The 16,348-nt window shown below is 50.6% G+C and overlaps 2 protein-coding genes across 6 annotated transcripts in view; one reads left to right on the top strand and one right to left on the bottom strand.

The window, feature by feature from the left end:
* The first annotated feature begins 22 nt into the window (after positions 1 to 22).
* On the top strand, positions 23 to 6,086 carry MIEF2 (mitochondrial elongation factor 2). 3 transcript variants are annotated; one of them, XM_060203213.1, is made up of 4 exons: positions 23 to 398; positions 2,243 to 2,392; positions 3,836 to 4,007; positions 4,381 to 6,086. In XM_060203213.1, exons 2-4 carry the CDS (start codon positions 2,246 to 2,248, stop codon positions 5,430 to 5,432), a joined length of 1,371 nt encoding a protein of 456 aa, XP_060059196.1. In that variant the 5' UTR covers positions 23 to 398; positions 2,243 to 2,245; the 3' UTR covers positions 5,433 to 6,086. The 3 variants fall into 3 exon arrangements, with proteins under 3 accessions (XP_060059196.1, XP_060059195.1, XP_060059198.1); XM_060203212.1 differs by lacking the exon at positions 23 to 398 and adding an exon at positions 1,941 to 2,137; XM_060203215.1 differs by lacking the exon at positions 23 to 398 and having other exon boundaries at positions 2,253 to 2,392; positions 4,452 to 6,086.
* A 2,086-nt stretch (positions 6,087 to 8,172) lies between these two features.
* The window catches only part of TOP3A (DNA topoisomerase III alpha), a 42,770-nt gene continuing 34,594 nt past the window's right edge, over positions 8,173 to 16,348 (bottom strand). For 2 of the 3 annotated variants that reach the window (XM_060203208.1, XM_060203209.1), the window contains 4 exons: positions 16,181 to 16,324; positions 14,266 to 14,388; positions 11,636 to 12,324; positions 8,173 to 9,462 (listed from right to left, as the gene is read on the bottom strand). In XM_060203208.1, coding sequence (XP_060059191.1) covers positions 9,284 to 9,462; positions 11,636 to 12,324; positions 14,266 to 14,388; positions 16,181 to 16,324 — 1,135 coding nt within the window. In that variant the 3' untranslated portion in view covers positions 8,173 to 9,283. Of the gene's footprint in view, positions 9,490 to 11,635; positions 12,325 to 14,265; positions 14,389 to 16,180; positions 16,325 to 16,348 lie in introns of all 3 variants that reach the window. The other variant, XM_060203210.1, reaches the window with a different exon arrangement.

Raw genomic sequence — 16,348 nt, 5'->3', positions numbered from 1 at the left:
ACACTTCGCAGAGGTGTGACTGAGAGGGTCCGCTGCCCTGGAGTTACTGCGGTTGGGCGGAGACTTGCGGGGACAAACTTGCCCAGAACCCGGGCTTGGCCAGTCTGCGGGCCCAAACTGCGGCGCTGTGCCTTTAAAGCCCGAGTGTGCGGCAGGGGTCGCCCCCCGTGGGGTGCGTCACCATTATATGGGCGTGGCCTTCCCACTATTGGCTGAGATGCGCACTGTTGTGGGCTTCGGGCACTCTGATAGGAGCTCGTGCCTGCTCATCTGCTCGTCACGGGACATCAGCATTCTGCCTCCGGGCCTTCGAAGTTCCACTCCCGGCTGCTCTGGAGGCTGCGGGGCCGGCGGGCTGGCGGGGTCCTGTGTGGGTGCGCGCTGCGGGCGCCACACAGGTACGGCCGCGGTTAGGACAGATGATCGGGCGCTAAATTCGAGTCCCAACTCTGCTCGCGGGCGCCTCTGAGTCTCCGGAGCCCCGTGGCGTTGGTCTCTCTGCGGCCTGGCCCGACTGCTGGCCAACGGAGAAGGGGAGGTTGGCTGGGCCTTGGAAAACTGGGCTGAGGGCTGCGCGTGCCTGGGGGGCGCATCGGGACCTGGTTAAACAGCGAGGGTATTGGGGAGCTTTGTAGTTTGCAGGGTGAATCTGCAGGCAGTCCTGACTGGGATGCTGAGCCGGCTGGAGGATAGCAGCGGGTCACCCTACTGGCCTGATTGACAGAGAGGCGCCAGAGCCTCTGATATTTTTAGTCTGGGCAAGTGGGCGCTTGGGCTGGGGCAAAGGGGTTCAGGTTTCAGTAGCTCCAGGGACATTGTCACCTGGCATCCACAGCTGAGCCAGAGGGCAGATACCTCGGTCCCCAGCTGGCTCTGTGCTCTGGTCATGCGCTCAGCCCTCCCCTGCCCTGCGGGATACTCTCTCCTCTGTGAACCCTTTCTTTTCATCCCCGGAGAGAAGCCCCTACTTCCCAGGTGCCCAGCCACACAACGGGAGGACTCCTGGCTTCAAACCCTCCCTTACAGACTGGGAAGGAAGAGGCCCCAGGTTCGAGCACTTGGCACCAACAGTCCCTGGAGCTGAATGGTGCTCTGACTGCCTGTATCACAGGATTGTGGAGCAGATACCTGGGGTGCCCAGACCTCAGCTTTGTTTTCTGCTGCTCAAGATACTTGTTTGTCCTATCATTCATCTTATTTGTTTCTGTGCAGCTGCCCTGCCAGAATAGGAGGTGGCTGTGACGCCCAGGACTTCAGTTCCTTCTCCCCCAAGGTCTGAGAGGCTTTCAGGGGCAGGCTGTCAGGGTCTTCAAGCTGTGGTCTGGGGCTTGGTTTTCTCCTGTGCCAGGCCTAGGAGGCCTCTAGGGCCTGGCCCTGATGGCATGGGGTTGGCTGAAATTCTGGAGGTGGGAGACTCTGGAAGCTTGATGGTTGTAGGCCCCAGTGCCCAGCACTCAGTGTCTGGCTGGTGTCTCTCTGTAAAATGATGGTGTGTGTGTGTTGGGGGGGGGGTAGCAAATGACTCACCTGGTAGAGCACACACGTTACTATGTACAATGTACAAGGATCTGTAGGTTGGAATCTCTGGCCATCACATGGGAGCTCCTCCAAAAGGGGAGCTTCACGAGTGGTGGAGCTGTGCTGTTGTGTCTCTCCCCTCCCCCCATTTATTTTTTGCCTCCAGGGTTATTGCAGGGACTCAGTGCCTGCACTACAAATCCACTGCTCCTGGAGGTGATTTTCCCCATTTTGTTGCCCCGTTGTTATTGTTGCCATTGCTGCTGCTGTTGTTGAATAGGACAGCAAAATGAGAGAGGAGGGGAAGACAGAAGTAGAGAGAAGACCTGCTTCACCGCTTGTGTAGTGACGCCCCTGCAGGCCGAGGGCTGGAGTAGGGATTCTTACACCGGTCCATGCACACTTAACCCATTAACCCGCTGCCTGACCCCGTCTCTCCTTTTGTCTCACCCTCTAGAAGGAAAAAACAAAATGTGGCTGTCTGTAAACAGTGGAACTGTGCACTGAGAATCAATGATAACCCTGGAACTCTTTTTTTTGTTTGTTTGGAGGGGACCTTGGGAGTGATGAGCCACCTTCTCTGACTTGTCCCAGGCATCAGAGCCTTCCTGTGTGAGTGGTGAGTGGACCGTGTTTCAGGAGCCCATAGTGGGCCCTACTCTCAAGATGACCCCCCCCAACTCCCTCCAAGCCAGCCTGAGCAGCTATTCTGGTTCTTTTGCAGGTGATGGCAGACTTCTTCCAGAAACGAGGCAAGCGGCGTGATGATGAGGTGCTGGGCAGCGCTGTGGACTTCCTCCTGGCCAATGCCCGCCTGGTGCTGGGTGTGGGTGGGGCTGCTGTGCTGGGCATTGCCACACTGGCCGTGAAGCGGGTAAGGCCTCACTGCCAGCCTCACCTGAGGTCCCCAGGGGATGACAGGGGACCTGGGAGGTAGGGTACTGCTTTTCTAAGCCCAGCAGCAACCTTTCTAGTTGAATTTCATTAATTTTTTTGTGGAACCTAGGCCTCATGTATGCACAGTCTCACTATTCCCAGGCCTGTTTGAATTTGTATAGAGAGGTAGAGAGAGGCAGAGACACCATAGCACCAAAGCTTCCCCTGGTTCTGTGGTGCTCCATGTGGTACTGAACTTGAACCTTGGTAAGACACTCATGGCATAGCACACAGCCTGCTTGCCCTACCCAGTAAGTTCTCTCTGTGCCCTCTTAGAGTAATAGCTCCACTGGGAGAGCATTAGACTTGCATGCCTGAGGTTCCTGGTTTGATCCCTGATACCACATGTACCAGACTGGTGCTCTGGCCTATCTTATGTGAAGCTCTCGTGTATTTTTTTTTAAATTTACTTATTTTATTTATTCCCTTTTGTTGCGCTTGTTGTTTCATTGTTGTAATTACTGATGTCGTTGTTGTTGAATAGGACAGAGAGAAATGGAGAGAGGAGGGGAAGACAGAGAGAGGGAGAGAAAGATACCTGCAGACCTGCTTCACAGCTTGTAAAGTGACTCCCCCGCAAGTGGGGAGCTGGTCCTTGCGCTTTGTGCCACGTATGCTTAACTGGCTACTGCCCAACTCCCATGTATTAAGTTTTTTCAAAGATTTATTTAGGATAAATAAATAGTGGATAGTGGAACACTCCATTGAATATACATGATATTCTATATAAGGATCTGGGTTTAAGCCCCCAGTTCCTACCTGTGGGGGGAAGCTTCACAAGCAGTGGAACAGTGCTGCAGATCTCTCTCCTCTACCCTTCTTTCCTCTCAATTTATCTCTATATAAAAAATAAAGGAGTCCAGCCATAGTGCAGTGGCTTCAGTGCATGTGGCACAAAGCACAAGGACTGGCTTAAGGATCCTGGTTCAAGCCCCTGGCTCCCCACCTGCAGGGGGGTCACTTCACAAGCAGTGAAGCAGGTCTGCAGGTGTCTGTCTTTCTCTCCCCTTTTGTCTTCCCCTCCTCTCTCCATTTCTCTCTGTCCTATCTAACAACGATGACATCAATAACAATAATAACTACAACAATGAAAAACAAGGGCAACAAAAGGGAAAATAAATATAAAAATTTTAAATAAATAAATAAATACAAGTGAATGGCTGCTGGGAGTGGTGGATTCACCATACAAGCACTGAGCCCCAACAGTAACTCTAGTGGTAATAAAATAAATGATATTTATTTAATGTGAGACAGAGATAAGAGAACTGTTCAGGCACATGTAGTGTCAGGGATCAAACCCAAAGGCCCACACATGCAAAAGTCCTGGGCTTTGCCCTACTCCTCAGGCTCACTACAGTTTACTCTGTCACTGTTCCTGCAGCTCATTGACAGGGCCACCACCCCAAGAGATGATGAGGATAAAGCCAAGGGGGACAGCACATGCCTGGAGGACAGCTGGACAGGGCTGGGCCTGCTCAAGGTCACCCCACGCCTGCAGCACCGGCCTCTCCCTGCTGCCCTCAGCCAGCCCCTGCCAGCACCCACAGCCCCTGGTGAGCAGTACCCCTCCTGTCTGTCTCCAGGGTGCCGCCATTAGTGGGCCCAATGGGACCTGTAGCCCAGGTTCTGCAGGCCTGCCTCCCTGTTGGGACATAGGACCTCTTGCACTTGTGGGCTTCGGGGGTAGGAGGGATAAGACGGGGAAACCATGGCCCAGGGCCTATCTCCCACTTTGCATGAAGTGGTTTTGCCCCTGAAGGATTGGGCACAAGAGTATGGCCCCAGGTGCTCACTTTAAGAGATATGCAGTTGCTTCCTGCAGAGGTCACTTTGCAGATGGGGAAACTGAGGCCCCCTGGCACAGCTGGGAATCAGCCAGTGACTTGGCTAGCACAGGTCTTCTGACACAGCCCCTTTGCTCTGCAGAGAGACCCAGAAGCATGGGGCCCCAGACGCCACCCTCCTACCTGAGCATTTCACCATGCCTGACTTTCCAGGAGAAGTTGCTGGCATTCGAGAGGGACCAAGTGACCACCCACATGGCCCAGGTGTCCCTGGCCAAGCAGCTGGTTGGGGACATTGCCCTTGAGATGCAGGCCTATTTCCACAGCAAGTTTCCAGAACTGCCCTTTGGGGCACTGGTGCCCAGTGGGCCGCTCTATGATGGTTTACAGGCAGGTGCAGCCGATGACGTGCGAGTCCTATTGCCCCTAGAGCTGGAGCCAGGGCTGTGGAGTCTAGTGCCTGGCCTGGACACAGTGGCCCGGGACCCACGCTGCTGGGCTGTGCGCAGGACTCAGCTGGAGTTCCAGTCCCGTGGGAGCAGCCCCTGGGACCGCTTCCTGGTGGGTGGCTACCTGTCATCCCGAGTCCTGCTGGAATTGCTTCGCAAGGCGTTGGTGACCTCTATCAACTGGCCGGCCATTGGCAGCCTGCTTGGGTGCTTGATCCTGCCCAGTGTGGCCTCAGAGGAGCTGCTGCTGGAGGTGCAGCATGAGCATATGGAGCTCACAGTGACCTTGTTGCTGGCCGTCAGTGGGGCAGATGTGGAGGGTCGCCTCCTTCTGGCCTGGCCCCTGGAGGGGCTGGCTGGGAACCTCTGGCTGCAGGACTTATACCCAATGGAGGCTGCTAGGCTTCAGGCCCTTGATGAGCAGGATGCTGGGGCCAGGCGTCGGCTACTCCTGCTGCTCTGTGGTGTCTGCCGTGGGCACCTGGCCCTGGGGCGGCTGGGTCGGAGCCACCTGGTGCAGGCGGTTTTGCAGCTGGGGGAGCAGCAGCTGGGCTGGACCGAGGAAACTTTGGGAGAGCGCTTCCTGCAGGCCCTGGAGCTGCTCCTTGGCTGCTTGGAGCGTGCCAGCCTGCCCTGCCACTTCAACCCTGACATCAACCTTTTTGCTGGCCTGCGTGAGGAGGAGATTGACGGCATAGGCTACACACTATACAGTGCCCTGCAGGCCCCTGCTAGGCTGCTGTAGAGGACCAGGGCTGGGGACAGACAGGTGTCCCCACACCAGTGCACTGTGTATGCCTGCATCCCACTGGGAGAGCATATTTGGGTTAGAGAGTACTTTCTAGCTTATTAGCCAGAATAAAAGCAGAGGTATGTTAGCCCATGGGGCCAGTGTGTGTGAGGGTTAAGTAAGCTGTCTGGGCCCTGCGATCAATGAGCTGCTAGGTGGTGTCTGCTGTTGGGCAAGGGTGAGGCCCAGTGCAGGGTGACACATATCGTGTTTGTCTTGGTCCCCAGGCAATCTGGTCCTCATGGAATGCAGATTTTTGGCTGATGCTGGCATTTTCTGGTGTCCTGTGTGTGTTTGCTAACTGACTGGTCTGGATCAACTCTTAGCCTGAGCACTGCCCACCTCAATCTTCTGCATCCTCCTGGCCTAATTTCTCTCCAGGTAGCAGAATTTGGAGGTTCTGAGCCTCCCTCAGAGCTGGGTACAGGCCCTGCCTCCAGTGCCAAAACTTGCTTACTGCTGTGTCTTCTCAGTGACACTTGACAGACATGGGGTGGTTGGTGGAGAGTGTGTCTGCCCTTCCCAGCACCCTTCCTGTCTTCGTGTTCTTTACGTTGAGTCAAAGCTATGCCTTCGAGAATGTGAATGAAAATAAAAGGTAAAGTTCAAGTGTGTGTCTGGTGCTGGATTCACCCCAGAGTAGATTCTAATCCTGGGCAGGACTCAACTGGAAAAGCTGGTTATTGGGGCCAGGTGGTGGTGCACCTAGTTAAGTGCTCACATTATAGCATACAAGGACCCAGGTTCAAGCCCCTGGTACCCACCTGCAGGGGGAAGCTTCATGAGCAAGGCTGTAGGCATCTTCTCTCCCCCACTTCAATTTCTGTCTCTGTCCAATAATAAATACAAATATTAAAAAAAAAAAAGCTGATTATCAGAAGGTGGACCACTATTTAAGAGCTGGGTGGGCATCAGTTACTTTGGGGTTTTTGTTTCTTCCCCATGGCCTGAATTCTGGATTCCCCTCTACAGTTCACATGCCCACTAGCAGACCTGTCCATGGTGCCCCACTTGGGCTGGCTGTGCCCAGAGGGTGACAAGTCAGATCAGCATAAACTGAGGAACCACCTGAGGAGGCCTTCAGGCCAGTTTCCCTTGAAAAGACTATGCAAACAGTCTGTGAACTAGTGTGCAAACAGAAGAGAAACATTTACTAGCTTTTGGTTCCAAGAAGCATGTCCTCTTCCTTCAAATATGGACTGGTCCCTCCTTATTTGCAATTTTCAGTTTGTTACCCATGGTCAACCAGTCTGAAAATACTATATATACAAGTCATTTTGAGAGAGGGCCAGAACCTGGCTCACCCAATCAAGCATCCCTGGGCTCAGGCCACCAGGAGAATTCCATGGATAATAGCACATTACTGTGGCATCTCTCCAATCTTATATTTAGCAACACTGCAGGTGGTGACAGTGGTTAGTTGACTCCTGTGTGATCCCTAGCATTGTATTTGGCAGGTTGATGCTCTGGCTCTTTCTCTCACTGGTCTCAAGCTAGAACTGAGCAGTACTCTGGTAAAAATAAATACATAAATAAGTAAAATTGTTACGCAAAGAGACTCTCACGCCTGAGGCTCCAAAATCCCAGGTGAAGTCCCCCATACCACCATAAACCAGAGCTAAGCAATGCTCTGGTTAGAAAATAATAGGGGGTTGGGCTGTAGTGCAACGGGCTAAGCGCACATGGTGTGAAACTCGAAGACTGGCATGATCCTGGTTTGAGCCCCCAGCTCCCCATCTGTAGGGAGGTCGCTTCATAAGCGATGAAGCAGGTCTGCAGGTGTCTAGCTTTCTCTCCTCCTCTCTGTCTTCCCCTCCTCTCCCAATTTCTCTCTGTTCTATCCAACAACAACAGCTATAACAACAATAACGACTACAAGGGCAACAAACTGGGAAAAATGGTCTCCAGGAGCAGTGGATTTGTAGTGCAAGCACTGAACCCCAGTGATAACACTAGAGGAAAATAAATATAAATAAATAAAATAAATAATAAGTAAATGGAGGTACTAGGGATTGAAACTGGGGTCTCAAACATCCAAGTCCTACAGTCTACTCACTGGCCACTAACTTCTTACTCAAAAACAAAAGGTGGAGGTATGTGAGCAGGGGTTTAGCAGATAGTGTACAAAGTAAAGCACAAAGTTTTTAACACACAACACCTCCAGTTAAAGCCCCATACCACTTGGGAACACCTACATGTTTCTCTTATTTATTTTTTGGCTATTACTGAAGCTTCATTGCTCCAGAATAACCTTTCCAGACAGACACACAGACAAAAAGCCAGAGTGAAACTTCCTTCAATGTGGTGGGAGCTGGATTTAAAACCTGAGTTATGCACATGGCAAAGCAGTGCACTGTCCGAGTGATTTTGCCAGCTCACCTCCTCCATCTTTAAAAGCAAAACCAGGGAGTCGGGTGGTAGCACAGTGGGTTAAGTGCATGTGGTGCAAAGCACAAAGACCGGTGTAAGGTTCCAGGTTCGAGCCCCTGGCTCCCCACCTGCAGGGGAGTCTCTTCATAAGCGGTGAAGCAGGTCTACAGGTGTCTATCTTTCTCTCTCCCTATCTTCTCCTCCTCTCTTGATTTCTCTGTCCTATCCAACAAAGACGACATCAATAACAACAATAACTACAATGAATGAAACAACAAGGGCAACAGAAGGGAATTTTTTTTTTTAAAAAAGGGTGTTAAGAGACTATACCTCATAATTTTATTAGTATATTGCTGATAGTTCTATTTTATTATTAATGCTGATTTCTTGCTGTACCCAGTTTACAAATTGGATTTTATCTGATGCACGTATGTGTAGGGCAGTCCCTAGCATACACAGGATTTGGCCCTGGCTGTAGTCTCAGGCATCCACTGGGCTAAGGAGGGTCCCATGAGGACCAGAGGGAGACATCTAGACTGACACACAGGTAGATGAGCCTTACAAACACTATGCTCTATGAAAGGCTGAACATGAAGCTCCCATGACACATTTATACAAGGTAAAAGGGAATGTCCCTTGAGACCCCATTTATAAAAGGTAAAAACAGATTAACAAGTAGACTGATGTTTGTCAAGGCCGCCCCTCCCCACCGCCCCCAAAAGCAGGGCCATGACCATACCTACTACTGATCAATCTCAGGTCACCTGCCTGGGCAGGATGGCATGACCTCTGGATATGTAGCCCATGGATAATAAATTTCTGTCCAGCAGGATGAGCTGTTTGTGGGACTGAGACAGTGGGCTCACTGCTCACCAGACAGATGAAGTGCAGATAGGGCTGGCCTGGGAGGCCCCCAAGTCAGTTAGTACTCCCTCAGGAACTAGCTGGTTTTTTTTATTCACCAGATTCATGGAGTGGAGGTTCTGCAGGCTCACTGTCCCACTGGGAGGATTCTTCATTAAGGCACATCAACGACAGGCTGTCCTCTGTAGACACAGCTAAAGAAGCAGAGTCCTGGATCACACAGTGCCCTCTTTACTTGGGATGTCTGCAAGGAGCTGAAGTTCCAGGCGCCACTGAGGCTTTCTGAAGGTCAGGGTGCTCAGGAGCCAGAACTGCAGGAGGCTCCAGCTTTCAGCCTGATAGTCCCCATGGTGCCAGAGGGAGCAGCTTCAGTGACATCTCATTATAGGGAACAGTCAAGGTTGAGCCCCAGAACAGAGGAAGCCTGTCCAGAGAGCAGCCTGTATCGTAACTCCACACACACAGGCCAGACAGAGCCTTTGAGATCCCAGGGCAGCAAAAGACTCTGGCCTGGGGAAAGTCACTCCTGACGTGGAGGGCATGTCTGAAGTGGTCCCTCCACGTCCCCGCTCTCATCTATTCTGAGGACAGAAGGGCCGGGTGTGTCCAGGCTGATGGCACAGGCTACATTTCCGGGGTTTCTTGGACATGTTTCCTGTGTCTGAAAGACTCACCCGGGTTCTTTTGTTTCTTTCCTCTGCCCCCTGGGTCTGTCCTCTGCCTCTTGGCCAGGGTGGAACTCCAAAATTCACTGTGGAAAGAGTTTAGAACCAAGATTCTGAAGTGATAGAAAACACAGGTTAGGGAGTCTGGTGGAGGGTATCCTCCTGTGATATCCTCCTTCCTTCCCTACCAGGTCAACACCCTCCCTGACACCTCCCTCTGCACAGCCCTCCACCTTGGAAGGCCTACACAGTCTGACTGTCCCAGTAGGAGGTCACAAGCCCTTCTGACATGAGTAGAATAAAACAAATAACGGGATAGAAGTGGTGTGAAGAGGGAGCCAGTACAAACTTCCCCCCTTCACTGCAAGAAAACCCTTAAACAGTCTCTCTCAGTAGTGACTTTCAAGAGGGAAGATGAGTGGCTGCAAGGCCAGCCTGCCCCACGTTCACTTAAATGTGGGTTAGAACCAATCTAAGGCTGCCAGGTGGTGGCGCACCTGGTTAAGTTACATTACAGTGTGCAAGGATCCAGGTTCAAGTCCCTGTTCTCCACCTGCATGGGGAAAGCTTCATGAGTGGTGAAGCAGGGCTACAGGTATCTCTCTGTCTCTCTCCCTCCCTTTTCAATTTCTGTCTCTATCCAATAAAAAAACAAAACAAAACAAAACAAAGAACCAGTCTAAGGCTCCTTCATGAAACAGAAGCCTGAAAGCAACAGGCAGATGCTGTTTTGTTGAGGAAAGTAAGTGATTGAGAGGCCAAATCATGTGTTCAAGGTCACACCAGACTGTGGAATCAGTTCTACACCATCATTAAACTCCCATCAGGCCTTTTGGTCCTCAAATACTGAATCAGGCTTCTGTGAGTGAATCAAGTAGGACAGTAAAAAGTGCCTTTAAGGGGCCGAGAGGTAGCACAATGCATGTGGTGCAAAGCGCAAGGACGGGAGTAAGGATCCCGGTTCAAGCCCCCGGCTCCCCAATTGCAGGGGAGTCGCTTCACAGGTTGTGAAGCAGGTCTGCAGGTGTCTACCTTTCTCTCCCCCCTCTCAATTTCACTGTCTTATCCAACGACAACAATAATAGTAACAACATCGATAAACAACAAGGGCAACAAAAGGGGGAAAAAATGGCCTTCAGGAGCAGGGGATTCGTGGTGTAGACACTGAGACCCAGCAATAACCCTGGAGGCAAAAAAAAAAAAAAAAGCCTTTAAGGGAATCGGGCGGTAGTGAAGCGGGTTAAACGCAGGTGGCACAGAGCACAAGGACCAGTGTAAGGATCCTGGTTCGAGCCCCGAGCTCCCCACCTGCGGGGGAGTCGCTTTATAAGCGGTGAAGCAGGTCTGCAGGTATCTATATCTTTCTCTCCCCGTCTTCCCCTCCTCTCTCGATTTCTCTTCTGTCCTAGCCAACAACAACATCAATAACAACAATAAAAAAAAAAAAGGGCAACAAAAGGGAATATTAAAAATTATATTTTTAAAAGTGCCTTTAATTCAAAATCACTGGATGTAATCAAATCAAGAAACACAGGACCAGGCTGGGGAGACAGCATAATGGTGACACAAAAAGACTCTCATGCCAGAGGCACTAGGGTTCCAGGTTCAATCCCTAGCACCACCTTGTCAGAGCTGACTAGGGGGTCTGTTTTGTTTTTTTTTTTCCTCATTAAAACAAATTAAAAAAATTTTTTAAATAAAAAGAATGAGGGCCAGGTGGGAGCACTTGGTTAAGTGCACATACTACTATGTGCAAGGATCTATGCATGGACCTGGGTTCAAGCCCCCACTCTCCACCAGTAGTGAGGATGCTTCCAGAGTGGTGAAGCAGGTCTGCTAATGTCTTTCATGTCTCTTCCTCTCTATCTCATCTTCTCCTTTTAATTTCTCTTTGTTTTATTGAATAAAATAGAAGAAAAGGAAAAAATGACTGCAAGGAGCAGTGGATTCATAATGTAGGCACTGAGCCCCAGCAATAACCCTGGAGGTAAACAAACAAACAAACTAGGAGGTGCTCAAGTGTGGAGCATAGGACTTGCAAGTGTTGAGGTCCTAAGCTTAATCCTGGTACATGTGTCAGAGTGATGCTCTGTTTTTCTCTTTAATGAATATTTAAAAGCACAAGCGAGGAACAAGCAAGCTGTGCTCTCTGACACCATCAGTGCCCTGGTGGATCTTGCTGCCCATGGTCACAGGGAAAACCCCAGGTGGGGGTCTGCATGCCTCCACCCTTTGGCTCAGAAGCTAACTGCATCTTACCCGGGGGCATGTTCTCATCCACCCATTGGAAGAAACCACACTGCTGCTCTCGTGGCTTGGCGCATGTGTGGAACTGGCGTCCCTTGTTGGGCCCATCCTTTTGCACAGTCAGTGTGATGGCAGGCTGGCTGCACAGGCAAGCTGTACCAGTGTTGCTGTTATCACCAGAGCTGCCAAATGTACCGAAGTGGCCCCCTGAGCCTGGTGGGCACACTAGTGAGCTGCCCACAGGTCGTGGGCCTGAGGAAGGAGGCGCTCTGGCCCCAGGTTGGCTGTCGGCCCACAGGAAGAAGTTGCAGCTGCCACCACTGCACTTGTAGAACTGGCGGCCCTGGTTGGGGCCCTCCTTCCGCACAGTGAGCAGCAGGGCCTCCTGGCCACAGTTGCAGGTCACGGAGTTTCTCTCCCCTGTAGCAGTGGGTGATGGTAAAGTCCGGACTGGGGCCTTTGAGGGTCCGATGTGGCTGGAGCCAGGGAGCTGGGGGTGGTGGCTGTGCTGGCTGCTGTCCATTCTGTTCAGGGACTGGCTGGCCTGGAGGTAGCCAGAGGGCTGGGTGGTTCTGGGCAGAGCTCGGGAAAACTTCAGGTCCAAGATCTCCCTCAGGGTCTCATCACACCCACTGATGCAGCCAACAAACTCCAGAGGCATGGTTGGGGGGAGGCTGCCACGTTTAAACTTTAATTTCAACCTGGTGAGATCCAGAGGAAGGCAACAGACATCAATTGTCAGGGGCAAGAGAATCTGTCTTAATTTTTAAAAGACTTATGTACTGTTGAAATAGAAGTAGGATCTCATGCTTGAGAATCCAGGGCTTTATCCCCAATGCCACTTCCTGAGTTGCAGGGGCAGGATGCTTCTACTTATAGCTGGGAGGTGGCTTTACATGTAGGAAGCCCTAAATTTGATCATATGACCAAGTGGTGTTCTGGTCTCTCCAAGCAATCTGTTTTTCGCTCTCTCACTGCCACCAAGGTGCTGGCACTACAAATCCACCACTATCAGTGGCCATTTTTCTCCTCCCCACCCCTTTCTATTTTACTTTATAGGACAGAGAGGAATTGAGAGAGGACGGGGAGATAGAGGGAAAGAAAGGGGGGTCTGGGTGATGGCACACTTGGTTGAGCACATGTTATAATGTACAAGGTCCCAGGTTCAAGTCCCTGGTCCCCACTTACAGGGGGAAAGCTTTGCGAGTGTTGAAGCAGTGCTGCAGATGTCTGTCACTCTCCCTCCCCCCCCTTTTTTTAAAATTTATTTATTCCCTTTTGTTGCCCTTGTTGTTTTATTGTTGTAGTTATTATTGTTGTTGTCGTTGTTGGATAGAGAGAAATGGAGAGAGGAGGGGAAGACAGAGAGGAGAGATAGACACCTGCAGACCTGCTTCACCACCTGTGAAGTGACTCCCCTGCAGGTGGGGAGCTGGGGTTCGAACCGGGATCCTTATGCCGGTCCTTGTGCTTTGCGCCACCTGCGCTTAACCCACTGCGCTACAGCCCGACTCCCCCTCCCCCCCTTTTAAAATTATTTTCTCTTTTGTTGCCCTTGTTGTTTTCACTCTCCCCCTTTTTTTCTGTTAACCAGACACTGCTCAGCTCCAGTTTATGGTGGTGCCAGCGGACTGAACCTGGGATTTTCAGAGCCTCAGGCATGAGAGTTCCTTTGCATAACCATTAGGCTATCTACCCTAGCCCTCACTCTCTATATCACCTCCTTCCCTCTCATTTTCTAGCTGTCTCTATCCAATAAATAAAGATAACTTAAAAAAAATTTAATAAAAAAGGAGAGGGATAAAGAAAGACACCTGCAGACCTGCTTATGAAGTGTCATCCTGCAGGTGGAGAGCGAAGCTCAAGGCTGGGTCCTTGCATATAGTAATAAGCATGCTTAATTGGGTAAGCCACTGCCTGGCCCCCTCGAAGCAATCTTTTTAAAAAAGATTTACTTTTTATTTCCTACATATAGAGAGCAAGATATATTCATTTGAGGCAGGAGTTAGTTGCTGCCTCTCATAAAATCTTTTTTTTTTTTTTTTTTTTACCAAAGCACTGCTCAGCCCTGGCTTATGGTGGCACAGGGGAAATGAACCTGGGACTTTGGAGGCTCAGACATGAGTCTCTTTGCATAACCATTATGCTATCTATCCCTACCTTCATAAAACAATCTTTAAAAGAGTCTTTTTGGGAGCTGGGCGGTAGTGCAGTGGGTTAAGCGCACATGGCACATAACACAAGGGTTGGCATAAGGATCCCGGTTTGAGCCCCTGGCTCCCCACCTGCAGGGGGTTGCTTCACAAGCAGTGAAGCAGGTCTGCAGGTGTCTATCTTTCTCTCCCCCTCTCTTGAATTCTCTCTGTCCTATCCAACAACAGTAACAACTACAACAAGTGGAACAATAAGGGCAACAAAATGGGAAAAAGCCTTCAGGAGCAGTAGACTCGTAGTGCAGGCACCAAGCCCCAGTGATAACCCTGGAGGCAAAAAAAAAAAAGTCTTTTCCTTGGTTTACAGAGGACCCCTCTCCCCTCCCCACACAAGACACCAGTCACCCACTAGCTCCTTCTGTCCTTAAACGGGACAGGTGGACAACTGAGGCTGAGATCCAATGATTCTGAAGTAGGTACCTGGCTCACCTGTAAACAGGATGTGGTTGACAGACTGGACACACACTCTCATCCCTGCTGGCCTCTATCACTGAGTCGGGGAGCCACACGGCTGTCCGACATTCTGGAAACCCCACACAGCTAAGGTAGAACCTGGAGAGTAGGGGAGTTTGGGTCAGACTGTAACCAACAAAAAATACAGGGAGCATTCCCCAGCTGCTAACCACAAAAAACTGACTGAAGAAGACGGTTGTTTTTCTGGAACACACTTAAATGGATACAGCTAACACTGAACAACTTGAAAAAACTGGTGTGTGCTTACTCGCCACACCTCCACAAAAGTCAAATGATTGCTAACACTGCTTTCAACAGGAAATATCTTCATAAATGGACCGAAGCCCAGCCTGACACCATGGGCTCTGCTCAGGATCCTGCTGTGCTCAAACCTCCCTCATGTCTACCTGGTTGGGACCACAAGCACCCTCAGAGCAAACTACAACTCAGCGTTCAAAGCCCAGGTGCTGGGCTGAAAGGTGTATTCCAGGCTTAGGGAAAGTCTGGACTCTAACATCTGCACTGCCTGTTTCTGGGCCCAGACTTTAGAGCTGGACTAGACTAGACACACATATCCTATTAACCTATGTCCTTGGAGTATGCCTGGTTATAACTACAGTAGGGAAAGCAAACACAGTGATGCCCCAGTTATTTAAACAGAAAATTTGCAAACTCAAAAGTAGAAGTGACAAAGCCCAGAGTGGTAAATGCTACAAGGCAACCCCCAGAACTTTCCAGGTGACAGGAGCCCTCAGAGGTCAGAGCTCACACATCACCACATAGTCTTTACCCATATGTTCCAGTCTTACTAATCCCCTCCTCACTGGTAACAGAGGAAACACCACCTAGTGTTTGCTAGGTGCTTTTCTGCAGTCATCAGGTGCTGAGTTAGACTGGGCTAATGCTAGGCAATTTAAGCCCTGTGACCAGCCACCTCTGGCTTCTGAGAACTGGCACAGGAGTGACTGGCTGAGGTGGGAAAGCCAAATGGTCAGTCATGGGAACCAGCAGAATGGAGATGTGCTGTGAAGATGTGTTCATTCAGCCAGCCCTCTTCCCAAGGCTCCCTACTGAGAGCAAGTTGCCTCAGCCTCTACTCCTTAGAAATGTAGGGGTGATACCTTCCTTGGGTGTGTGTGCGTCAGGCTGGTCTTCCGTCATGTGTAAAGATATTTCTAGTTGAAAGCAGTATTAGCAATTATTTGATTTTTGTGGAGGTGTGAAGAGTAAGCACACACGAATTTTTTTCAAGTCGTTCAGTGTTATGAGGCAGTTATGAAGTCAGAGAGAGTAATGTCTGCAGAGCATCCTGTATCACCTGCATCAGCGAGGACACATACTAGATGAAGGCTGCTAGCATCATTCACCCCCCACCTCCAGTGCTTCCCCCAGGTGAGGCCAGGCCACCGAGTTTCAGGGTGGACTGCCCACTCTGAACTACTACACTGAAAATAAGAGACTGAATCTAGAGATTTCAGATTCAATTCAGAGTCAAAACTAGGTGAAGAAGAGCAGCAGTGTTTAGGGAACATCTCTGTGCTTCACTGAACCCTCTTCCCTCACAAAGCATTGAGGGGCTCAGAAAAGTTAAATACTCTGTTTGGGGGCAAAAAACTGACATGTGGCAGAAATGAGCTGTGAACCCAAATATATGTACCTCTATTCCAAGCTCATATTTCCCCACCATTTGTCACACACTGGTGAGTGATGTCATACACGGAACACAGACCCTCTAGCCTTCCTCAATTCCCATAATACATCACTTCTTAAAGGCCAGGCTCCTTTCAGCTACCAATCTTCCTCCAGCACCTAAGCACCAGGGGGTTTCTGTTCAATAATCACATGGAAATGAAGGCTGGGTTACAGAGGTGGGGACAAGCCAGGCACTGACCCGCCATTCTTCTTGGTCTTGAGGACCATGTCTTTGTTGCACTGTGGGCACTTCCTGATAGGCTCTGGCATGGCAGGGTAGATGGCTTCTTGCTGGGCCAGCTCTGCCCCTTCTCCAAAGTACTGGGACAAGGCCTCATCCAATCTGAGGAAACAGCAAAATGTTCAC

The sequence above is a fragment of the Erinaceus europaeus genome, chromosome 12 (assembly GCF_950295315.1).
Source record: "Erinaceus europaeus chromosome 12, mEriEur2.1, whole genome shotgun sequence".
NCBI lineage: Eukaryota > Metazoa > Chordata > Mammalia > Eulipotyphla > Erinaceidae > Erinaceus > Erinaceus europaeus.
The sequence above is the reverse complement of the archived record's forward strand: the minus strand, read 5'-3'. Positions and strand labels throughout refer to the sequence as shown.

Excerpts from the sequence above, each read along its gene's own strand:
- MIEF2 (XM_060203213.1), top strand. The coding sequence starts at position 2,246 with ATGGCAGACTTCTTCCAGAAACGAGGCAAGCGGCGTGATGATGAGGTG. Across the intron at positions 2,393-3,835 it reads CCACACTGGCCGTGAAGCGG|CTCATTGACAGGGCCACCAC; the intron begins GTAAGGCCTCAC and ends CTGTTCCTGCAG. Across the intron at positions 4,008-4,380 it reads GCCAGCACCCACAGCCCCTG|AGAGACCCAGAAGCATGGGG; the intron begins GTGAGCAGTACC and ends TTTGCTCTGCAG.